The sequence below is a fragment of the Megalobrama amblycephala genome, linkage group LG8 (genome assembly GCF_018812025.1).
Source record: "Megalobrama amblycephala isolate DHTTF-2021 linkage group LG8, ASM1881202v1, whole genome shotgun sequence".
Lineage (NCBI taxonomy): Eukaryota > Metazoa > Chordata > Actinopteri > Cypriniformes > Xenocyprididae > Megalobrama > Megalobrama amblycephala.
This window is the reverse complement of record NC_063051.1, coordinates 689,423-715,380: the sequence shown is the minus strand read 5'-3', so window position 1 is coordinate 715,380 and position 25,958 is coordinate 689,423. Positions and strand designations below refer to the sequence as shown.

Here is a 25,958-nt window from a genome sequence, read left to right as displayed (position 1 = left end):
ACTTCACAGACACATTCTGGCGACTTATATTACATCTTGTGAATTGGTGCATAATATAGGCCCCCTTTAACAAAAAATAATAAATACTGTAACAAATGTATTGTTTGTTGTTAATTGTTAATGCATTAACTAATGTTAGCTAATCTGACCATATTGTAAAGTGTTACTGTAATACCAAAAGTCAAAGTTTGGATTTGCCACATTTTAGAATACAAGTCAAATAATCAAAACTATGAAATAACTCAAATGGAAGTATGGGGAATTACTATATAAGCAAAACATTGTGCTCACTGTGTGATCTGTCTTGTTTTTAACAGGAATCATGGCTGGGTCAAACCGATCCGGTGATTTGCGGGATGCCCAGAAGTCCATTCCCGTCGGCACCATCCTGGCCATCACCACCACTTCCATCATCTGTATCTTTTCATACATGAACACACACATATGCAGCGCTCCACCTGGTGGACACAGTCGGATATAACATCCTCCTGCAGTACAGTTTATGATCATGATCAAATAAGTCTCTGTCTCTGGCAAAATGAAGTTTACTACAGAAAAGAAGGTCAGTATGTTTTTGAACTAGTTCATTGAAAATAATTCAGTAAAATGAATCAGACTTGCCAATGCTAATAGTATACATTATAAGACGCTGGTCATTCATAAATAAAAGTGGTTTATAGACACCCAAAACCAGCTGATAGAGTTAATATTGTTTTCACCGAATGTCCTTTAACTGAAGTATTCAGACATGTCCAGCGTGTTGCTGTTTGGTGCCTGCATCGAGGGAACGGTGCTGAGGGATAAGTATGCTATTCACACTTTGTTTAACTTATAAATATGTCATGTGATTTAGTGCATGAGAAGATACATGGTAAGATTTTGTAATGCTCTTAAATGAAGTCTCTTCTGCTCACCAAAGCTGCATTTATTTGATTAAAAATACAGGAAAAACTGTAAAATTGTGAAATATTATTTTGATTTAAAATAGCCATTTTCTATTTGAATATACTGTAAATTGTAATTTATTCCTGTGATTCAAAGCTGAATTTTCAGCATCATTACTCCAATCTTCAGTGTCACATGATCCTTCAGAAATCATTGTAATATGCTGATTTGCTGCTCAAGAAACATTTCTACATTTATTTGAGGTTTGGTGAGGCCGTCAGGGGTAATCTGGTGATCGGGACGCTGGCGTGGCCGTCGCCCTGGGTCATCGTCTTCGGTTCCTTCTTCTCCACCTGCGGTGCGGGGCTTCAGAGCTTGACCGGCGCTCCTCGTCTCCTACAGGCCATCGCACGAGACGGCATAGTGCCGTTCCTCAGGGTGAGGAGCCAGACTGAAAGTCAGATTCACATCGCAGCTTCTTCTGGCCGAGAGCTGCCCACGTTGACCTTGTGTTTAGCTGCTCGTGTGTGTGTGTGTGTGTGTGTTGCAGGTGTTTGGCCATGGAAAAGCAAATGGGGAGCCCACCTGGGCATTGCTCCTGACCGCTTGTATCTGTGAGAGCGGAATCCTCATCGCTTCTCTGGATAACGTCGCTCCGATTCTCTCCATGTAAGAGGCGTCACGCTCACAAACAAACATGCACTAAAATATACTGCGGACCCAGAAAATGTTTGCACACTTGAGTCACATTAAAGAAAAAAGTCTGAATATCAATGCATTAGATAATAAAATTTAAAAGCAAATAGCATCCACCAGTTTTGTTATTGGTAACTAAAAGTAAAATTGTTTTCAGCAATTGAAACAAAGATGAAATAAAATAAAATTAGATGAAAACCCAGATGTTGCCTGGGAGATGTTGCCTCAGCAAATAACTGAAATAAACTATGTTGAAGTTGAAGAACTAAAATGACTAAGGGTACATTTACACAACAACGATGTACTAAAAATGGAAAAAAAAAATGTTTTTTTTATACAGATGACAACGTTATCAAAACTATCCCTGTTTACACGGATCCACGAAAATGACTAAAAACGCTTATGCATTCCAGACAAGTAGTTGGCGATGTCACTTTTGTAAAGAAAGACAACGTGACATGCAAATATGCATTCTTTTACAGATCACTCGTGCCAAACGCGCGACTATCCACCCTATTTTTAGTTTACTGCACTTTGATATTCTTCTCGTTATTTCCCTATAGCGCCTAATAAATCGAAAGTCTCGCACATTCACAGAAAACAGGTTGAAAAATAAGATGGATAGATTAAACACGTAATACGCATGTGCATGCCATCATCGTTTTGACAGATTCACGTTTTTGCAGTTTATACGGAGATGATAACGGTATCATTTTCAAAAAATTGCACTTTGAAACCTATTTTCAAAAGTTTGCGTTTTCAGGCCACCAAAACGCTGTTGTCGTGTAAATGAACAGCCAAAACGCATAAAAAGTTTGTCGTGTCGGTGTCGTGTTTGAACAGCCCTTCAAACTAGAAAATAAAAATAAATTAAAGCTAAATAGAATTTTTATTTTAAATAATAACAAAAAGTCACTTAACAGAATTAGTTATTTTACAAAAAATATAAAAGCAGGGTTTCTGCAGGCTTTAAAAAGGTCTTGAATAGCCTTAATATTCACCCTTACACAAATGAAGGCCTTGAAAAGGTCTTAAATCAGAGCAGAAAGTCTTAAATTCACAAAGTCACAGCGTTAAATGTCTTTAAATCAAGATACACTTACTTGAGATGCAAATTTAAAAAGAAGTTTTGAAAATTGAACAAAATTATTTGAGTGTATGCTTAAAACAAAAACAAATATCTGTCAATGAGTTATGAAAACTTTCCTTTATATTAAGTTTATTTTTCTGAGCCCACTGGCAGATATTTGTTATTGTTTTAATCATAAACTTGCTTCATTTTGATAATTTTCACAGAAATCAAGACTTATTTTTTGTGTAATTAATGATATTTTATGTCATTTTGTATCTCCAGTAAATGCATCTTGATTTAAGAATCTTTAGACAATTGCACTGGGGAAAAAAGACAAGTAGCATAAGAAATAATAATAAAATAACAATATTTCAGCTTTATTTCAAATAACTTTAACAAAAATGATCTTTAATAGTTTAAGGTTTAGTAATAACACTACGTTAACTATCAATATGATGCTCTAAACACCAACAAATACTGACTTTCTATATATATATATATATATTCAGTATTATGTCTAAAATTATATTATGTCTTCAATATTATGTCTAAAACAATCACGTTCAGACATTTTAAGTGTGGTTTAAAGGTCCAAGCACTTTTTGAGATCACTGTACTTCATCTGTTAGTGTTTATTGACATGATCATGGTTGTTTTTCTCGTGCTGCTGCAGGTTTTTCCTCATGTGCTACATGTTTGTGAATTTGGCCTGTGCCGTTCAAACTCTACTCAGAACGCCCAACTGGAGACCACGATTCAAGTTCTACCACTGGTGAGCTTCAGACGCGCACGTCTCGCCGTTTACCGTGGCTTTGCTTGTGTTTGTACACTAACATTTGCCTTCCTCTTCTCCGACAGGACTCTATCCTTCCTTGGCATGAGTCTTTGTCTCTCGCTCATGTTCATCTGTTCCTGGTACTATGCCATCGTTGCCATGGTGATCGCCGGCTGTATCTACAAGTATATCGAGTTCCGAGGGTAAGTGGATTGTGACCCGGAGTCGGGGGAGGCCGGCGGGGCGGAAAACGAAGAAGATGGATTAGAATTGAGTTTTAGGCGTTTGACCTGTCAGGATTTTTAGATCCCTCATAATCCGCCCGGCCAAGAACAGCTGAAATCTCCTCCGGGATTTGATTAGTTTAGTGCTTTTCTTTTGGAAACACTTCTAGAGTCAAGCCGAACAGTGACCCGAGTCTGTCGCCGGAAATTAAAGAGGAGGGGCAAATTGACGGCAGGATTATGGAGTCTGAGGCTGTGCTGGAATACTGCACAATATACTTAAAAACAGAACGATCTACATTTAAAATAGTAGTATGCATACTATTTGAACTTTCTGCAGTTAAGTAATGAATCAAAATGCACGTTCACAGGGCGGAAAAGGAATGGGGTGATGGAATAAGAGGTCTGTCGCTCAGTGCGGCCCGCTTCGCCCTGATGAGGTTGGAAGAGGGACCACCACACACCAAGAACTGGAGGTGAGCCATAAATATTTCATATAAATAGATGTATTTTTACCTATATTTATTCTTATGTATATATTTAGGCATATCTTTTCATTTATATTTTAATGTTTATATTTTAATGTTTATATACATATATATATATATTCATATTTAGATTAATATATTTTGTGTGTGTGTGTATATTTTACGGAAGAGGATTAGGGCCAAGCAATAATAAAAAAATAAAACCATCTCGAGAAGTTGTTAAATTTCGAGAAAAAACTCGTTAAATTTCGAGAAAAAAGTCGTTAAATTATGAGAACAAATTCGTAATTTAACGAATTTGTTCTCGTAATTTGATGACTTTATTCTCAACATTTTATTTCGACTTTTTTCTCGAAATTTAACGAGTTTTTTCTCGAAATTTAACAACTTCTCGAGATGGTTTTATTTTTTTTTATTATTGCTTGGCCCTAATCCTCTTCCGTAATATATATATATATATATATATATATATATATATTATATTATAATATATATATATATATATATTTTTTTTTTTTTTTATTAACATAAACTATTAATATAAATAAATATAAATATTAATATAAAAAAAATATATATATATATATATATATATATATATATAATTTTATTATAAATTATAATGTATAATCGTCAAATAAACTATGTTGAACTTGAACTAAAAGGACTAAAACTGGAATAAAAACAAATTAAAGGTAAATAGAATTTAAAAAATAATAATAATAAAAAAGTGACTTAAAACGAAAAAAGGTACTTAAAAATGACTAAACCTAAAATTAAAATGAAAACTAAAAGTGTAAAGGCTCACACAAAATGTTAATAAATACTATAATAGAAGTATAAAAAATACTAAAATGTTAATAACAATATTTCAGCTTTATTTCAAATAACATTAACAAAAAAATTAAGTTTAATTTTTCTGAAAAATAACATTGCATTAACTATCAAAATGATCCACTAAACACAAACAAACAAATACTGACTTCCTTATTAATTAATTATTATTAATTATAATATATATATATATATTTAAATAATATTATAATTCATATATTTAGACTAATAGATGTATAGTTATATCTTTTTATGCAAAATGTTAAGTAAAGTTGTTATTTTAATTATTTTATTGGTGTTATTGCGCACAGTTGACCATCGTTCAAGAATTTTCCATTTATTCTTGATGGAGTGTGAGAAACATGTTGTAAATTCTGCTTTCATTCTCCACAGACCTCAGATATTAGTCCTGGTCAGCATGGACTCTGAACTGAATGTGGAGCAGCCGCGTCTGCTGTCTCTGACCAGTCAGCTGAAGGCTGGGAAGGGTCTGACCATCGTGGGCGCAGCGCTGGAGGGAACTTACCTGGAGAACCTTCCTCAGGGGCAGCAGGCCGAACAGGTGACACACATAGAAACACACAGACACACTTAGTAAGACAGCATTTTTGAACACCATAGGCATGTTCGAATCAGGGTTAATGTTCTTTTTGCAATCTCACAGTCTCTGAGGAAGCTGATGGAGACGGAGAAGGTGAAGGGTTTCTGTCAGGTTGTCATCTCCTCCAACATGAGGGACGCCACATCACACTTGGTCCAGGCCGGAGGGTTAGGTGGTCTTCAACACAACACCGTTCTGGCCAGCTGGCCACGCAACTGGAAACAGGCCGAGGATCATCAGAGCTGGAGAAACTTCATCGGTAAGGGACAGAAGCACCATTTCGAGCCGCATTGAATTCTCGGGCAAAAACACACAAAAAGTATCCCAAAGTACCTTCTTTGTCGAGTGTCCTCTTAAATGACCATAAAGAGTGTCAGATCTGCGTCATATCAGATCTTAAAGTGACAGCAGCCTAATTAACCTGCTGCAGTCTGCCATTAATGTTAATCAAAGAACAAAAGAACATCACTCACTGCGTTTAACTGAATAACTTTTGTAGCTTTAATAAAAATTAATCTGTATTTTAATCTAAATTATGCAGTGAAGATTGTGAAGTGTTTGATAAAATACTGTCTTTGTTGTTTCTGCTTTAATTTGGAGATTAAATGTGAAATTATTATGATATAATATAATATATATATAAAAACTTTAATGTCAGGTGTGATTAATTGTGATTTCTTCCTATTACAAAGAAGAATCACAAATGAGATCTCTTTTATTGCTCAATTGTTTCTCTTAAATATCAATGCAATTAAAAGGAGAGTAAATGGCGATTTTGGAGATGTTTCTCCTTATAAAAAGACTCCAGTAATCTCACATGAATCTGAATGATCTGAATATGAACTCTTATCTATTTCTTATCAAATCATTACTGTAAAGCAGCTGTTGACTCATTTGTGTGTATTCCTAATGTATTTAAGGAAACACATATGAAACAAGGTTGATAGATAAAACATAACTGAGCGGTATAATTGTCCTCTGGCTTTGTGCGATTGAATTTACGCCTCTTGAATCAGTGTATAAGGCTTTAACTCGTTGGTTTGCGCTGTGGCAGCTGTGTTAAATTCATTACATCATATGTGTAAGTGTGAGTCTGTTCAGTGTTATTGCAGCTAAACTGTGAGACCAGACAGAGCAGGTGCAGCTTCACGTCTGACACCACAGATGTTCACTTGTACCTTTAAAAAAAGGAAATGAGTGACGGTTTAATTATGTCTGATTTGGAATGAATACTTACAGAAATAGTTGCTGAATACAAGTGTTTATCAGCTGATCCTTTTCAGGTGTTGATTCTATGTGAATACAGTCGATTAGGATTGAACAAAATCTTAAATCACAGTATAATGCATACCACAGTAATGATATATTTGATGATATAGCTGCTTTTAGTACATGGGATTATGCTTTTTTTTTTGGTTGATAATCCAGTGAATTAAATAAAAACAAAAAATGTATTGTATTTACATATGTTTATTGTTATATAATTTACATTGTATTATATTTACATATTTTACTTTTTTAAATAGTTATTATTTTAGTTACATAATTCAGTTATTCTTACAATAAACATATATTTATACAAATATTTATATTTGTCTATATTTATATAAGTATGTTTTAAATGTATTTAAATATACATGTTTGTTAAATTTTATTTTTAAGTACAGTAATTATTATTTTAATCATATAATTAATTATTCTTACAATTTACATATATTTATAAATATAAAAATATTTATATACGTATGTTTTAAATATATTTAAATATACATGTTTGTTACATTTTATTTTTAAGTACAGTAATTATTATTTTAATTATATAATTAATTATTTTTACAATATACATATATTTATAAATATAAAAATATTTATATATGTATATTTTAAATGTATTTAAATATACATGTTTGTTAAATTTTATTTGTAAGGACAGTTATTATTTTAATTATATTATTCAGTTATTTGTAGAATTATATGTTAATATACATATGTATTAATATAATTTTTTATTAAATTATAAAGTTTTATTTATAAAAAATATATTTTAAATAGATTTAAATGTACATATATTTATGCTAAATTATATTGGTTAATCTTAGTTATAATAGTAAGGGTAAGTCAATAAAAAAAATACTTTTTTTACTTTTTTAATAAATATCTCTTAGTCTTATTGTACTTAATCTTTTTTAAGTTTTGATCACCATTAAAGATTTTGTTTGTTTGTCTGCATAGTTCTCTGTAGAATTAAATATAAATCCATTGAATTAAATAAAATTAAATATGTTTTACTACATATTTTAAAATATGTGCTTCATTTTCTGTTTGTATTTGGAACTTCACAAAAATAAACCGAACGCTCAGATTATGCATAAACAAATTAAGTCTGACATCAGAGCAAAAACAGCTTCAAATTATGAAATGCATAAAAACAAAAGTCTCAAATCAGTAAAAATAATATATGCTTGCATGTAAATAATAAATTTTTAAGTGAAGTGTCTTCATTACAGAGCTGGTAAGAGAAACCACCGCTGCCAGTAAAGCCCTGCTGGTGCCCAAGAACATCTCGGCCTTCCCATCGAACGGAGAACGCTTCACAGAGGGTCACATTGACGTCTGGTGGATCGTACATGATGGAGGCATGCTGATGCTGCTCCCGTTCCTCCTCCGCCAGCACAAGGTACATCCTCATTTAACTTCTATCCGAATGATGCATAGTTAAGTCATATCATACGGCGGCAGTTTGCAGCTCACATGGCGGCCGTTGTTGACGTCTGTGGATGATGTTCTGTAGGTTTGGAGGAAATGCAAGATGCGCATCTTCACTGTGGCCCAGATGGACGACAACAGCATCCAGATGAAGAAGGACCTGACGACCTTCCTGTATCACCTGCGCATAGACGCCGCAGTGGAAGTGGTGGAGATGGTAATCAATAGCATTCTGCGATATCGCATAAAAACACACTGGAAATGCCAAGATGTGCATAAACAATGTAGTATAAATGTTGGTTTGTCGTAAGACTTTAGTTCATCTTCAGAACACAAATGAAGATCTTTTTGAATGAAATCTGAGAGCTTTCTGTCCCTCCATTGATAGTCTTTCTACGCAATTACCACTTTCAAGACCCAAAAAGACAGTGAAGACATCATAAAAGTAATCCATGTGACTCCAGTGGTTTAACCTCTGTTTTATGAAGCGATGCAAGTGCTTTGTTTGAGCAAAAACAAAAACAAATGTACCACTTTATTTACAAAATATTAATCTCCAACGCTTCATAAAGCATTTTTGCGGTGCAAAAAAAAAATCTAAATATTGAGAAAATCACCTTTAAAGTTGTCCAAATGCATATCCACTCACAAAAATACATTTTTGATATAATTATGGTAGGAAATTTACAAAATATCTTCATGGAACATGATCTGTACTTAATATCCTAATGATTTTTGGCATAAAAAATTGATAATTTTGACCCATAAAATGTATTGTTGGCTATTGCTATAAATATACCTGTGCGACTTATGAATGGTTTTGTGGTCCAGGGTCACATTTTTGTGTGAGTTATCCCTTTAAATTCGTAACTTTGGATGGAAACATAGCTATTGACACTTTTTACTTTCTTAATAAATATATCTTGGTCTTATTGCGCACAATTAATGTTTTCAAAGTTTGGATCACCATTCAAGAACTTTTCGGTTTACTCTTAATCAATGGTGGAAAATTATTTTGCATAGTTCTCTGTAGAATAAATATTAATTAATTAAATATAAATAAAAATCATTAAATGAAATACATTTAGATTATATTTTGCTATACAGTATATAATTAAATATATTTTATTAAATATGATTAAATATGTGATTTTATCTGTTCTTTGTTTATGGAACTATTATGCATAACAAATGAATAATATGTCTGACATTAGAGCAAAATCAGCTTCACGTTATGAAACAAAAGTCTCAAATCAGTAAAAATAATATATTCTTAAAATAATTTATTCAAGATATGCATGTACTTGCTCATGTTTCTACTACTTGTGTCGTGTATTTCAAGTGTGCATAAGCTTTGTGAGACGAACAGTCCGACTTTTAAGTTGAAAAGTTTATCTTACAGGGTTCGTCCGACATGAAGGTGAGCAGATTGAATCAGATATTAACCAAGACTATATATTTAATATTTAAATGTATATTTAAAATGTTCGGCAAACAATTATGCTGTAGTAAATCCATAATTTTTATCTGTTATAGTATAACATTTTGTAAAATTTGCCATAAATATTCAAATTAAATTTATTTCAAGCACTTGACAACAACGGACAACGCTTAGTGTGTTTTTATATGATAAGGAAAATATTTTTTAAAAATTGGCCAATAAGTTGGAGCAGATGATGACAAAATATTTATATCTGGGTCGGCTATTCCTTTATGAACTGTGGACTATATTTCCCTTCTGTACAGTTTTATGAGTAACTCTTGAAGGCTATTGCATCTATATGCATCTCTCTCCTCTGTCTTCAGCATGACAGTGATATCTCAGCGTACACGTATGAGAAGACCCTGGTGATGGAGCAGCGATCTCAGATCCTGAAGCAGATCAACCTCACCAAGACTGAGCGTGAACGCGAGGTAGACGTCCATCCTCAAAACATTCACTCCTGATTACCCGACACAACTTGCATGTTACATTTCCAATGCAAACTATACGTCAGTATTTTTTACAGATGACAGGAATATATCTCATTAACCTAATAATATAACATCACAGTATACAAATGCAGTTGTTAATACTGCACTTTAAACCCGGTTATGCATGACATCGCTGCTGGTGGGCGGGGCTTCGTCTCATGAATATTCTCCATCTTTCCTCTCCCTTCAGATCCAGAGCATCACTGACAGCTCTCGTGGTTCGATCCGTCGCAAGAACCCGGCCACGGTCACAACCCAGCTGAGTGTGACTGAGGAACCTGCGGCCAGCAGCAAAGAGGAGAAACCAGAAGAGGAGGTACAGCATGAGGAGTCAATGCTCATTTCATTCTGTGCTTGTAATCGCATCTTCAGATATCATGAATGACTTTACAGTTTTCATCTTACATGGCAATAGCTTGTGTTCTCAACATGCTGTGATCTCAACTTGACAGATTTGTCTGATATCTCTGCGGTCCAGAGTAATGGACAAGACAGAATCCATCTCTCTCTCTCTCTCTCTCTCTCTGTTTCTCAAAAGTTATTTTATATATTTTAGTATATATTATATGATATATTACATTTTATTTAAAAGAAATGCCATTTTAAGTATTTAATATGATGTAATTCATTATTTTTAATTATTTCGTTTTATTTTATTTTAAAAAAGATCATTAAATAATTATTAAAATTATAATGAAACAATTAGCAATAGCAAATAAATAAATATTTACTTTAAACTTATCATTTTAATGAAAATAAATACATGGTAATTATTTAATTATTGCAATTTTATTTTTAATTTTGTCTTAATTTAATTTCAGTTTAAATATTAAAATTAATCAGTCAATAAATCAATTACTTTTTTTAAATTATCTTATTATTTAATTCATTTTTTGCTATTTAATATTTTATTTAATAATAATTTATTTATTACTGTCAATAATTGTCATTTTCATTGTAATTATAATCTAATTTTTATTGTAATTTTTATTGTAATTATTTAATTTTAATTTTTACTATTTATTATTTAATTTAACAATAATTTATTAATATCAATAATTATAAAGCATAGTCATTTTCATTTTCATTGTCATCATAATAATTAAATTTTTATTGTAATTTTTATTGTAATTATTTAATTTTATTATTTAATAATTTCATTTTTTTAATTATTTATTATCATTAATTATAAAGCAGTCATTTTCATTGTCATTGTAATCATAAGTCTAATTTGTATTGTAATTTTTATTGTAATTATTTGATTTTATTATTTATTTATTTTGTTTTGATTTAATTAATATTGTTTTATTCATAATTTAATAATTTTTTTATTTATTTAAAATATTTTAATCTCTGCACATTAACAGTTGTATCTTTTCCCTCTCTTTTGCCCTGACATTCTCCATATGTACGTATGTGCCGGTCCTGCCCTCTCAGTCTGTCCCTGTGTCCCCATCCCAACAGGAACAGCTCATTCATGACAAGAGTACCAACCCGCCCACCCCGGCAACGCCCCAGTCCCCCACCGCAGAGGCCGAGACGCCCGGCACGGCCGTTCAGATGACATGGACTGAAGCCAAGTGTGATGGAGAGCAGGCCAAACCTATAGGAGCCACCACACCAGAGGCCATCAAAGACTTCTTCAACATGAAACCGTAAGTGCATTTAGGTTTAAATGAGGACTCGGTTTTGCATTGCACACTTTTACACTCTTTTTTTCTTTCTTTGTCATGCCACAGAGAGTGGGAAAATCTGTGAGTATAGATACACCTCTTACTGCGATACATATATTAACACTCGCTGATGTTGATGAATGTTTGTGAGCTTATCGTCAATGTTTTTGTTTTTAGAAACCAGTCCAACGTGAGGCGCATGCACACCGCACTCAGACTCAATGAAGTCATCATTAAGAAATCCCAGGAGGCCAAACTAGTCCTGCTCAACATGCCCGGACCACCAAAAAACAGAAGCGGCGACGAGAACTGTATCTTGATCAATGCTATGCTCATTTTTTGTGCAACATTGTCTCATTGTTTTCATCACTCCCCTTTAGCCTCCTTGTTAGAGCACATGACTCCCATGTCAGTGGACCAGGGTTCGGTGGACCCCTAATCTCAAGAGGCCCTGTAGCGACTGATGCTAGAGACTGCGGTCTTTAACCTCCTTGTTAGATTCGAGTCCTGCTTAGAGGGGACGGTTCGAACAGGAGGGGTTACATTGGTGCCATGACCCAGATTCGAGTCCTGCTTAGAGCAGGGTTCAAACAGGAGGGGTTACATTGGTGCCGTGACCTGGATAGCAGTGAGGTTTAGAGGGCTGAGTGTAACGGACGTAGGCTGGTAAGAGCTGTATGTGTAAACCTCACTCCCCTGATCTCAAGAGGTGCTCTAGCAACTGACGCTAGAGACTACGGTCTTTAGCCTCCTTGTTAGACAGGCCCAGGTACGAGTCCCACTTAGAGTTGACGGTTTGAACAGGAGGGCTACATTGGTGCCGTGACCCGGGATCAAGTCCCACTTAGAGCAGGTGGTTTGAACAGGAGGGGTTACATTGGTGCCATGACCCAGATGGGAGTGAGGTTTAGGGGGGGTGAGTTTAACAGACATAGGCTGGTAAGAGCTGTGCATGTAAACCTCACTCCCCTGATCTCAAGAGGTGCTCTAGCGACTGACACTAGAGACTGCAGTCTTTTGCCTGCTTGTTAGAGCGCCTGCCTCCTGTGCAGATGGGCCCAGGTTCGAGTCCCACTTAGAGTGGGTGGTTCAAACAGGAGGGGCTACATTGGTGCCATAAGCCGGATTGGAGTCCCGCTTAGAGCTGGTGGTTTGAACAGGAGGGGTTACATTGGTGCCATGACCCAGATGGGAGTGAGGTTTAGGGGGGGTGAGTGTAACGGACGTAGGCCGGTAAGAGCTGTGCGTGTAAACCTCACTCCCCTAATCTCAAGAGGCGTTCTAGCGACTGATGCTAGAGACTGCGGTCTTTAACCTCCTTGTTAGAATGCCCGCCTCCTGTGCAGACGGGCCCGGATTCGAGTCCTGCTTAGAGAGGGTGGTTTGAACAGGAGGGGTTACATTGGTGCTGTGACCCTGATGGGAGTGAGGTTTAGGGGGGTGAGTTTAACAGACATTGGCTGGTAAGAGTATGCATGTAAACCTCACTCCCCTGATCTCAAGAGGTGCTCTAGCGACTGACACAAGAGACTGCAGTCTTTAGCCTCTTTGTTAGAGCGCCCGCCTCCTGTGCGGATGGGCCCAGGTTCGAGTCCCACTTAGAGTGGGCGGTTCAAACAGGAGGGGCTACATTGGTGCCATAAGCCGGACTGGAGTCCCGCTTAGAGCTGGTGGTTTGAACAGGAGGGGTTACATTGGTGCCATGACCCGGATAGGATGTGGATTAGGGGGGTGAGTGTAACGGACGTAGGCCGGAAAGAGCTGTGCGCGTAAACCTCACTCCCCTAATCTCAAGAGGCCCTGTAGCGACTGATGCTAGAGACTGCGGTCTTTAGCCTCCTTGTTAGAGTGCCCGCCTCCTGTGCAGACGGGCCCGGATTCGAGTCCTGCTTAGAGGGGGTGGTTTGAACAGGAGGGGTTACATTGGTGCTGTGACCCAGATGGGAGTGAGGTTTAGGGGGGTGAGTTTAACAGACATTGGCTGGTAAGAGTATGCATGTAAACCTCACTCCCCTGATCTCAAGAGGTGCTCTAGCGACTGACACAAGAGACTGCAGTCTTTAGCCTCTTTGTTAGAGCGCCCGCCTCCTGTGCGGATGGGCCCAGGTTCGAGTCCCACTTAGAGTGGGCGGTTCAAACAGGAGGGGCTACATTGGTGCCATAAGCCAGATAGGATGTGGATTAGGGGGGTGAGTGTAACGGACATAGGCCAGTAAGAGCTGTGCGTGTAAACCTCACTCCCCTAATCTCAAGAGGCGCTCTAGCGACTGATGCTAGAGACTGCGGTCTTTAACCTCCTTGTTAGAATGCCCGCCTCCTGTGCAGACGGGCCCGGATTCGAGTCCTGCTTAGAGGGGGTGGTTTGAACAGGAGGGGTTACATTGGTGCCATGACCCAGATGGGAGTGAGGTTAAAGGGGGGTGAGTTTAACAGACATTGGCTGGTAAGAGTATGCATGTAAACCTCACTCCCCTGATCTCAAGAGGTGATCTAGCGACTGACACAAGAGACTGCAGTCTTTAGCCTTTTTGTTAGACCGCCTGCCTCCTGTGCAGATGGGCCTAGGTTCGAGACCCACTTAGAGTGGGCGGTTCAAACAGGAGGGGCTACATTGATGCCATAAGCCAGTTTCGAGTCCCGCTTAGAGCTGGTGGTTTGAACAGGAGGGGTTACATTGGTGCCATGACCCGAATAGGATGTGGATTAGGAGGGTGAGTGTAACGGACGTAGGTTAACCTCCTTGTTAGAGCGCCCGCCTCCTGTGCAGACAGGCCCAGATTCGAGTCCTGCTTAGAGGGGACGGTTCGAACAGGAGGGGTTACATTGGTGCCGTGACCCGGATTCGAGTCCTGATTAGAGGGGATGGTTTGAACAGGAGGGGTTACATTGGTGCCTTGACCGAGATGGGAGTGAGGTTTAGGGGGGTGAGTGTAACGGATGTAACTGTGTGTGTAAACCTTACTCCCCTGATCTCACGAGGCATTCTAGCGACTGGTGCTAGACACTGCAGTCTTTAGCCTCCTTATTAGAGCACCCAACTCCCATGCAGACAGGCCCGAGTTTGAATCCCGCTTAGAGCGATCGGTTCAAATAGGAGGGCCTACATTGGTGCTGTGATATGGATTCAAGTCCCGCTTAGAGCGGGTGGTTCGAACAGGAGGGGTTACATTGATGCCGTGACCCGGATGCGAGTGCGGTTTAGGGGGGTGAGTTTAATACACATAGGCCGGTAAGAGCTGTGCGTGTAAACCTCACTCCCCTGATCTCAAGAGGCACTCTAGCGACTGGTGCTAGAGACTGTGGTCTTTAGCCTCCTTGTTAGAGTGCCTCCTCTCATTCGGACAGGACCGGGTTTGAGTCCCACTTAGAACGGGAACTGGAGCAGCTACACATATAATTTACATACTGTACACCATATTTACACACTGTAAAAGTAGTGTCTGCATCTGTATGTATCTCTTACAGCTTCTCTCATTTCCTTGACTCTCCATCAATCAGACATGGAATTCATGGAGGTTTTAACCGAAGGTCTCAACCGGGTCCTCCTTGTGCGTGGTGGAGGTCGCGAGGTCATCACCATCTACTCTTAAGAAACTCGTCAACGTCACTCCATCCCATTTGCCCCCCTTCCCCAGTGTCACCCAAGCAATATCCCAGAATTTCCTTCAGTCAACCAGCTTCATTTGTTCTACTGGTCTGCCAAGCTCTCACCGGCCAAACATCGCTCTTCTTGGCGCTACTCTCGTTAACACTTTACTGTTCAATGAAGTGCACTGTTGATGTCAGTGGGTATTTGTTCAATGCCCCCTCTGCTGTAGCTTTCCTGCATCATCTGTCAATCACTGCTCTCACCCAATCAGGAGAAGCGGGTGGGTTGGGCTTAATTCGTTTTGATTTATTTGTTTTAAAGAAGAGGATGCAATGTCAGTGAAGAAGGATTCAACATTCATAACTACGCCAGAGATGCTGTGAAATATTTCTGCTCTGATAGAGAACGATCTCCTGATAACCTTGGGAAAAGATTTTTTAATGGTTTGAACTCAATCCTTTTGGTCTGCAGCTTCGTTAAATGTGAAAAGATTAATAATGAGTTTATTCAAGAAAAAAAAAAAAAACTAATGTGAACTGTGAAATGTGAAGTTTAAAGTCAACATGAAATCAAACTTGGACATATTTACTTTTGTAAACGATTCATCGGTGCATGTTTTTTCTCAAAAGAAACAAAATGTTTGTCTTTGTAATCAAAATATAAAAATTCCTCTAAAAATCCTGAAACAACTCTAATCCAAAATCCATCTTATTTTTCAACCCTCAATCAAATCTCTAGCCCATTTTTTTGGATATCTTCCCAAGTTGCGCTTATTACAGAAGTAAAATGGTTTGCGAATGCCATTTCATGTTGACTTTAAGCAGGATCCTCTGCACAAAGACCTGTTGTTCTGTGTTTGTTTTGTCTCATCGACCTCCTCCATGTTTTTGGTCGTTCCTAGCTATCCCCCTGCCAAATACAGTCACAGTATGTGCCAAAAACAAGGCTGGCAGGGTGTGTGACTTGCTGTTTGACAGCAAAGCAGCGAACAAGAGTCTATCAGTGTAACCGACACTGTAATTAGTGTAAGAATGAGCTAAAAAAAAAAGACAGACAAAGAAAAAATGACTCAGCCAATAGTAGTGTAAATAGTGTATAAGGCATTATTTAACATTGTTGTATTTTTATTGTGAAATAACCGAAGATTTTGGTGAAGAAATGCTATTGTCTTAAGGCCAATTCACACGTATCGACAGACCAGATTACAGCATGTTCAATCGGCGAAAACAAGCTCTGACAGACGGCAACAGACTTTGACAGGGATCCGACAAAACCAGACGAAGTGTCTGTCGGCGTCTATTGGTGCGGTGTGAATTGGCCTTTACAGGGTCAGGGTGTTTTGTGCGACTACAGGCTTCACTATGGCGGCTTGAAGTGTACTACGGTACCAAACCTCCCCTCCCCAACAAGCACTCAACCTGCACTGACAGCCACTGTGTAACAAATGATTTAATGAGTCTGTGGATTCATTAAATGAATGCGTGTGTGTGTGTGTGTGCGTGCATGTGTGCGCGAATTGCATCCTTGAGCAAATTAAAGTTGCCCATTTCTTTAGTTTTTTCCCATTTCGCTATAAAGAAAACCTCTATGTTTGTTGCATTTACAGACAAATCTGTATAAATTAGCTATATCATAGATAAAATCTATATTGAACTTGGTGGGGTACACCGGAAATGTCACAGAGCTATATATAGAGTATTATCGTATCTGATTGTATTGCCAAACTTTGATTTCACTCGTGCCATATGAATGAAAATGTGAAGTTGTCAATAGAAACAAATATTGATAACATTGCCACTTTAAACACTAATGCTGCATTCACTTTATTAGTTACTGACTAATTTCTTTAACAAATTATATTATATGAAGGATCCAACATATTCATATAAAACATCCAAAATGGCAGTGGCTTCAACATTTTGAGATGTCATTTTGTGATACTGTGCTGTTGCGAGAAGTGAATTTATGTGATTTTGAAGAAGTAGATTGCTGTCATTATCAACAAAGCCACACATGGATCCATTTTAGCATTATGGGCTTTGCAATAGTAGCAAATCATTTCTGAGTCCATAAACAGCTCAGAATCGTTGTCGTTTGGCAATTACAGTAATTCTGACGCGACATGAACGCAGCATTAGATTGAGCTGTTATCACACTAGTAAAAGCATGATGGTTCAAAAAACAACCATAAATCTGAACTCTATGCAGTGTGACTGTAATGTATTTGCCAAATCACAAAATGAGATGCAAAATTAATCAGAGATGATCCTCGGTCTTCATTTTGACCAGAGAAAAGTAGAGTTTAGATCAGAAAGTGTATTTTTAAGAGCATAATATATGTGAAATTGGGAAATCATGAATTCATTGCATTATTTATTTTTGTAGAGATATAGGCTTTTATAGTCTTTTTTTACAGAAATGCCAACAGATGTGTATGTATGTATGTATGTATATATATATATATATATATATATATATATATATATATATATATATATATATATATATATACACACACACACACATATAATTAAAAGAAAGTATATACAGTAGTTTACAAAGATATTACAGATTCTTTTATGTTTAAACATGGGAAAACCTCTCATAAGATATGAATGATGCTGCTAGTGTATGAATATATATGGATTGTTCGTGTACATAGAGCAAAAGAATAAATATTTAAAGGTATATTTACGAGGGGAGGGGTTGACGCCGAGTTTGCATACCAGTCCTGGCGTTTGCATCGAAAACGACTTCAGCCTTATATAATCAGCTTTATCATGTTTTGTTTCTTTTATAATTCCTCATTTCGTTGAACAGTGGTAATTTCAAGTGAAAACAACATTCACTGAATCTGAACAAAACGCAAAATGTGCATCGAAACGCCACGTTTTTAACGAAGTACTGCCTGCGTAGACTGAGCCTCTGATGACGTTTCGACAATTAGTTTAGATGTTTTTGACGAACACTTATGATATGCTTCGTTTTTCTCCTGTTTGCATGGTGTTTGTCGGAAAAATGTGTTTTAATTTTCGTAATGTGAAAACAGCAGTTCCTGGAAAAATGTCAAGCGGTGTTGCCAAGTCTGCGTTTTTTTTCTTGTGCAATTGGGCTACTTTAACACTGTTGCTGCGGGTTGTTTTTCATGTCCGTGGGTTGAAGCGACCCCAAATAACGATATTTAGCCACTGGAATGCAAATTTTACCAGGGGAACCCACCAAAATGCGGATTTTACCCCCCAGAAACGCGATTGGGCTAGTTTTGGGCTAGTTTTGAGTAGAAATTGGGCGGGGTTTTTTGTGAAAACCTGGCAACCCTGATGTCATGGCGGCTTTTTCAAATTGTTGCCACGACTCAACAGTGACTCTGTGTATATCCAGGCAATGTGTACACTTAAATTAGCAGGATACTTGCAAGATGTTTTTGGCTTTGTATATAAAATCGCTCTTGAGACACTGTAGCTACAGGGTCGTCGTTCCCTGTTGTGTTTATTAGGACGCTTTTAGTACACGCCGAAAAAAAAATGGTCTACAAACTTTTTTGTTTTCAGCGGTAACGTGCAATATTTATTTTGACAGGAAATGGTATGTATGGCGTATTTTTAGTTGCTAGTTCGCTCATGAGTCTGCTTCTCGTAGAATAGTCGTGAACCACGTAGTTCATCGGCGCTTCGTATGCTAGAGTGTGCGTCACATCTGTTCTATGGTGGCTGAGATAGAAATGCACTTTATACAAAGTTAACATTATTTACGTCCATGGTGACAGTGACGATTGAGTTGGCAGAATCATGAGCATGCCAGATCCATTTCAGCGCTGATGCCTCTAGTGGCGAGAGTGTGTATCGCAGATCGCTGCAGTAACATACTACCTGAACCTACTGATTTTATTATGCTGTAAAAATAAATAAAAAAACATGTGTGTTTGCTGTTTATTTGGCATGAATTTCTAGCATTTCTTGTAATTTATTGAAAATTACAAAAAGAGTATACGTAGATGTAAAAAAAAAAAAAAAGAAGAAGATATATTTCTAATACGAATCACTGAGTTGATGTGGTGACATTTCCCTCCCGCTTTTCACCCCCTTCATCGTTCCACTGTTCCAAACCTACGAACACTGTATCGATGTGATCACCGTATAAATATTGATTAAAGACTATAAAGAAGCGCTTCCACTGCTGGGCTTGGCTCTATTCAAACTGACAGTGGACACACCACATTCACAGTGTATCTTTTTTTCCTTTATTCACCATCTCACGATGAATACCTGGCTTGTGTGTAGCAAAAATGAAATCAAGTGTTCTGTATTCCTTTGCCAAGGAATATCGAGGCGTTCGACACATCTCGGAAACAAAAAGGGCTCTGAATAACAGTCTGTGCTTGGTTCTGAAGTTTGACCCGTGCCACTGGATGCTCTCACCAAAAAAAAAACACACACAAAAAAAATGAATCTTGCTTCAATCCTTCACTCTTGAAAATAAAGTTTTTATTCATGGTTCTTTGCAGCATTTTAGGTTCAGCAAAGACCTTGCTACATGGAAATGTTCATATTATCATAGGTTCTTCAGATCATTGTTTTGGTTTGACTTTAGAATTAAAATCTCCCGATTATTTACTCACCCCCATGTCATCCAAGATGTTCATGTCTTTCTTTCTTCAGTCGAAAATACATTTTTGAGGATTTTTCTCCATATAGTGGACTTCACTGGGGTTCAACGGGTTGAAGGTCCAAATGTCAGTTTCAGTGCAGCTTCAAAGAGCTCTACATGATCCCAGACGAGGAATAAGAGTCTTATCTAGAGAAACCATCGGCCATTTTCTAAAAAAATAAAAAATTATATACTTTTTAACCACAAATGCTCGTCTTGCACTGCTCTGTGATGCTCCACGCATTACGTACGTTGGAAAAGTCACGCGTGACGTTGGTGGAAGTACTGATCCAGTGTCTACAAAGTGAACGTGCAAAGACTAAGTCAAACGGCCTTTACAAAAAAGAGGTAAAACAACGATGTTGGATGATTTTGAAGTTGGAGAAAATGAGATTCCCGTTCCAACGTGATTACGTAATGTGTGGCGCATTGCAGATCTAGTTCAAGATGAGCATTTGTGGTTAAAAAGTATATAATTTTTTTTTTTTTTTTTTTTTTTTTGAAAATGACCGATGGTTTCTCTAGATAAGACTCTTATTCCTCGTCTGGGATCATGTAGAGCTCTTTGAAGCTGCACTGAAACTGACATTTGGACCTTCAACCCGTTGAACCCCAGTGAAGTCCACTATATGGAGAAAAATCCTGGAATGTTTTCCTCAAAAACCATAACGAAGAAAGAAAGACATCTTGGATGACATGGGAGAGAGTGAATGATCAGGAAATTTTAATTCTGAAGTGAACTAATCCTTTAAGAACAACAAGTTCTTAAAATGGCACCAGACTGTATAAAACCCTTGTGGTTCGTATCGAAACCTTTACTTTCAAGAGTTTAGTCCCATGACGTTTATCTCTGAGGTCACTTGAAGGCTTGTATTTGTTTTGCTTGACATTCCAGTAACTTTGGTGAAAACGGTACAGCTCTTCGTGCATGTGAGCTTTGATAGGGTCCAAATGTTGAAATCTGAATCAAATCCATCTGAACCAGTTGAAATAGAGCCAGGACCCGGGTCCGTTGTCCTGTTCAACGCATGCACATTATCCTGAACAAGCTAATATAAATATATATATATAAATATTTAAATGTTTTGTGATATACAGTATTATGTTTATTTCAGTTGTTTTGATTGTAAATGTGTTATTTTTACCAGATGTTTGGTGTTCTTGTTGTGCACAACGATTTCTTTGGATCCACTAGTATCTTAGTGTGAATGAATATTGATTGGTTAATGGGTTCTATTTTTACTATAGGTAGTTTAGCCAAGACGAAGACCATTTTGCTTTTACCACTGAGTTCATTTATTTAAAGAAAAACTGATTACCAAAGTTATTTATGTTAACCTGGATATGTGTTTAGTCTATTGCAAACTGTCATTCTGAATGAATTAAAAAGAAACTCGAGGGTTTGTTATGTTAAGCTGTAACATCATTATTTTTTTCAGTTTCTACTCATGCCTTAAATGCACAAATTGGCAGCTATATGTGAAATAATCTTCTAAAAGTGCAATGCTTATGGTTGATTTTTTTTTTTTATTTCATTATTAATAGTATCTCAAGATATAGTCTAGTTTATACTCAAATTATATCTAGCCAGATATAATTTGACTGCCTGAAAATGTATACACCAAATTTGTATAAAACAGTGACTCCCCTACTAATTTGATTGGACCATTATTTATGTATAAAAATGGCTTGTTGCTTTATTACAGCATGGCTGCAAGTTAGACCCAAGACAACTAGAGAAATTAATAAACATAATCATGCTTTGTCTTGGCTTTGCTTCTCTGAACGGCTGATTGCAGAACATGCGAGAGTCATTGAGTCGCTCGCTATGGGCTATTCAGTGCTTGAAATGGATTTTGCAAATGATATTGCAATTAATTCTAGAACAGAACATTAGTTTTACATGGAAAATGGCTGAATCCCTCAGGCTTGTTTTTGATTCATTTGAAATGAAAACATTTTGTATTTGAAAGGGAATGTAGTGGAGAAGAAATGATTTTCAGATCTTTCACAAGTACATTTTTTTTTTTTTTGTCTGTTTCAGGGTTTTATGGTCATATTGCCATGTAGTGTGTTCCTGTGTGTTTTTCAGTGGTGTGTGAGTGTGTGTGTGTACCGTGACGTACACACAGCAGATCTGGGACCATAGGCAAGGGTGGATGAGGGTCCTGTAAATATAGCAGAACTAGTTAGTGTTGAGGTGTTTATTTTTTGTGTCAGTGTAAGTTGAATATTTTAAAAAGATAAATAATGAGTATTCTCTATTGTGTTTCATGGTACATAAAGAAAATAATGTAGTTTTATCTTACATTTCAAATGCTTTATCTCTATGGCTTCTGCAAAACTCCCATTCCATTTTATAGATTTGTCAGCACAAAATGCAATAAACGAATACCATTTTATTACTGATTATTTGATGGAGTCTTTATTTTGATTACAGTTTGGTGCATTAAAGGGATTCACCCAAAAATGAAAATTCATCCTCAAGTTGTTCCATACCTGTATGAATTTCTTTCTTCTTCTGAACACGAAAGAAGATATTTTGAAGAATAACCAAACAGTTGAAGGTCCCCATTCCCAGGTGAAAAAAAAAGTAAATTTCTATAATGTACTTAAAGTGTTTTATTTTCGCACACTAATTTACTTTTATTTCGCACACTAAGATAATCTTAAGAACATCTCAACTGTGCTATTCTGAAACACCATGATATATGAACTTAAATGTGCTTTTAATATACTATCTCTGTATTTAAAAAAAGTAAAAATCTAAATACATTTTTTAAATACAGAGATAGTATATTAAATGCACATTTTAGAAGAATTTTTAGTATTTTAAGTACAAAATTAGTGTGCAAAAATAGAGCACTTTAAGTACATTATAGAAATGTACTTTTTTTCACCTGGGTTGACTTCCATAGTATTTTTTTTTCCATGCTATGTTAGTTGTTGAGGTCCATCAACTGTTTGTTTACCAACATTCTTCAAAATATCTTGTGTTCAGTAGAAGAAAGAAATTCACACAGGTTTGGAACTACATGAGGGTGAGTAAATGATGACAAAATTTTCATTTTTGTGTGATCTATCCCTTTAAAGTCTGCATACATCATCGAGGCGGTCTCATTTAAAGGGTTAGTTCACCCAAAAATGAAAATAATGTCATTAATTACTCACCCTCATGTTGTTCCACACCCGTAAGACCTCCGTTAATCTTCAGAACACAAATTAAGATATTTTTGTTGTAATCCAATTGCTCAGTGAGGCCTGCATAGGGAGCAATGACATTTCCTCTCTCAAGATCCATTAATACTAAAAACTAAAAAAGTACTAAAAACATATTTATATCAGTTCATGTGAGTTCAGTGGTTCAATATTAATATTATAAAGGGACAAGAATATTTTTGGAGCGCCAAAAAAACAACAAAATAACGACTTATTTAGTGATGGTCGATTTCAAAACACTGCTTCAGGAAGATTCGAGTTTTATGAATCAGTGTATCGAATCATGATTCAGATCGCGTGTCAAACCACCAAACTGCTGAAATCACGTGACTTTGGCGCTCCGAACAGAAGATTCGATACACTGATTCATAACGCTCCGAATCTTCCTGAAGCAGTGTTTTGAAATCGGCCATCACTAAATAAGTCGTTATTTTGTTTTGTTTTTTGGCGCTCCAAAAATATTCTCGTGGCTTTATAATATTAATATTGAACCACTGTACTCACATGAACTGATTTAAATATGTTTTTAGTACATTAATGGATCTTGAGAGAGGAAATGTCATTGCTGGCTATGCAGGCCTCACGGAGCTATCGGATTTCAACTAAAATATCTTAATTTGCGTTCCAAAGATTAACGAAGGTCTTACGGGTGTGGAACGGCATGAGGGTAAGTAATAAATGACAGAATTTTAATTTTTGGGTGAAATAACCCTTTAAGCAAAGGAACCGTAATAAAATCAACTGTTATTCTTCGAGAGGTGTAAAATACTGTAATTTATTTCTTACTTTCGACTCGTATTCCTCGTGAGGTGTAAAATACTGTAATTTCTTTATTACTTTTCAATCTGACGGTTACTTTTCTTAATTGAGACCGCCTCGATGACGGTTGCAGCCTTCAAATGCGACCTCCGGAGGACGCAGCCTCCGAAATGAGACGCAGCTATCATCATTTTGAGTGTCATTTATGTCACACACCTGATTAAGTCATTAGTAGAGACTTCCAGATCTGAACTGGGTCTGTGATTTAAAGACATTTTCCTGAGAGGGTTTTTCTGTGAAGCCCTGAAAAATTCGAAACAAACTTCTAGATTAACCAGTCAACTTCTTTATTGACTAGTCCACCATCTTGAATCCAGTTCCCTGTGATTACACTGCGTTCCAAATTATTATGCAAGAGACAAATCAGTAAGATTTCTGTACAATAAACATTCAGATTTTAGTTTTTCTAAGAAAATGTTTGTTCGTTTATTTATCCATGTCTTTTTAGATAACTGGTATCAATCTCAGACAAAATTATTTGCCAGATCTATGGAAACCCTACTTAGAGGTTGTTCCACATTATTAAGCAAGTCACAGTTCTCATGCAATATGGGGAGGAAGAAAGATCTTTCTGAAGATGAAAAGCATGAAATGCAATGTTGTGCAAAAGGCATGAAAACAACTAATATTTTGTGAAACTGAATGGAGATTATCGAATTATCATAAGATTTGTGAGTGATTTAGAGCACAGCAGAACTTGGTCAGATAAAGGCTTATTGAGGAAAGTTCCTGTCAAAAAATTAATTGTATTAAAAGGGCAGCTATAAAAAAAGCCAGTGTTGAGCAGAAAACAGGTATTTGAAGCTCCTGGTGTCTCTGGAATCTCAAGAAGCTCTCCATGCAGGCTGGCAGTTGTGCGTAAAGATGCATTTTAGACACCACTAACCAAACCTCACAAAGAGAAACATTTACAGTGGGTGTAGAAATACATGAAGACTCATTTTTAAATAGTTTTATTCACTGACTAATGCCGTACTACAACGGATGGTCTAAATGGATGGATTTCTGGATGGTTGGTGAATGGCCACCACATTCCAACAAGACTGCGATGTCAGCAAGGAGCTGGTGGGTGATGATTTGGGCTGGAATACTGGGAAGTGAGATGGAGGGTATTAAAATGACTTTTGCAAGATATGTGGAGTTCATAACTGACCATTTTCAGCTATGGCATAAAAAGGAGGATAGTGCATAGTACAATGCACTATTGTACAATGCACTATGCACTATCCCATGCTGCAAAAATAAAACTGTTTAAAAATGTATTTCTACACCCACTGTAAATGTTTCTCTTTGTTAGGTTTGGTTAGTGGTGTCTAAAATGCATCTTTACGCACAACTGCCAGCCTGCATGGTGAGGCTCTCAAGACTCCAGAGACACCAGCAGCTTCAAATACCTGTTTTCTGCTCAACACTGGCTTTTTTTTAAAGCTGCCCTTTTAATACAATTAATTTTTCTAATAGGAACTTTCATTAATAAGCCTTTATCTGACCGAGTAATCACTCACAAATCTTATAATTCGATAATCTCCATTCAGTTTCACACAATATTAGTTGTTTTCATGCCTTTTGCACAACATTGCACCATTTCATGCTTTTCATCTTCAGAAAGATCTTTCTTCCTCCCATATTGCATGAGAACTGTGACTTGCTTAATAATGTGGAACAACCTCTAAGTAGGGTTTCCATAGATCTGGCAATTTATTTTGTCTAAGATTGATACCAGTTATCTAAAAAGACATGGATAAATAAACAAACA

At 36.7% G+C, this 25,958-nt stretch overlaps 1 protein-coding gene across 5 annotated transcripts in view; it reads left to right on the top strand.

Annotated features, from left to right (window-relative positions):
* Positions 1-19,449, top strand: part of slc12a5a (solute carrier family 12 member 5a) — a 191,724-nt gene extending 172,275 nt beyond the window's left edge. For 3 of the 5 annotated variants that reach the window (XM_048198606.1, XM_048198609.1, XM_048198610.1), the window contains 17 exons: positions 318-416; positions 747-804; positions 1,149-1,323; positions 1,436-1,554; positions 3,327-3,425; positions 3,512-3,631; positions 4,024-4,128; positions 5,368-5,536; positions 5,639-5,834; positions 8,083-8,252; positions 8,367-8,498; positions 10,088-10,195; positions 10,446-10,571; positions 11,693-11,910; positions 11,995-12,009; positions 12,106-12,239; positions 15,427-19,449. In XM_048198606.1, coding sequence (XP_048054563.1) covers positions 318-416; positions 747-804; positions 1,149-1,323; positions 1,436-1,554; positions 3,327-3,425; positions 3,512-3,631; positions 4,024-4,128; positions 5,368-5,536; positions 5,639-5,834; positions 8,083-8,252; positions 8,367-8,498; positions 10,088-10,195; positions 10,446-10,571; positions 11,693-11,910; positions 11,995-12,009; positions 12,106-12,239; positions 15,427-15,518 — 2,135 coding nt within the window. In that variant the 3' untranslated portion in view covers positions 15,519-19,449. The remainder of the gene's footprint in view (positions 1-317; positions 417-746; positions 805-1,148; positions 1,324-1,435; positions 1,555-3,326; positions 3,426-3,511; positions 3,632-4,023; positions 4,129-5,367; positions 5,537-5,638; positions 5,835-8,082; positions 8,253-8,366; positions 8,499-10,087; positions 10,196-10,445; positions 10,572-11,692; positions 11,911-11,994; positions 12,010-12,105; positions 12,240-15,426) is intronic. The other 2 variants (XM_048198608.1, XM_048198607.1) reach the window with 2 other exon arrangements.
* The last annotated feature ends 6,509 nt before the right edge of the window (positions 19,450-25,958 follow it).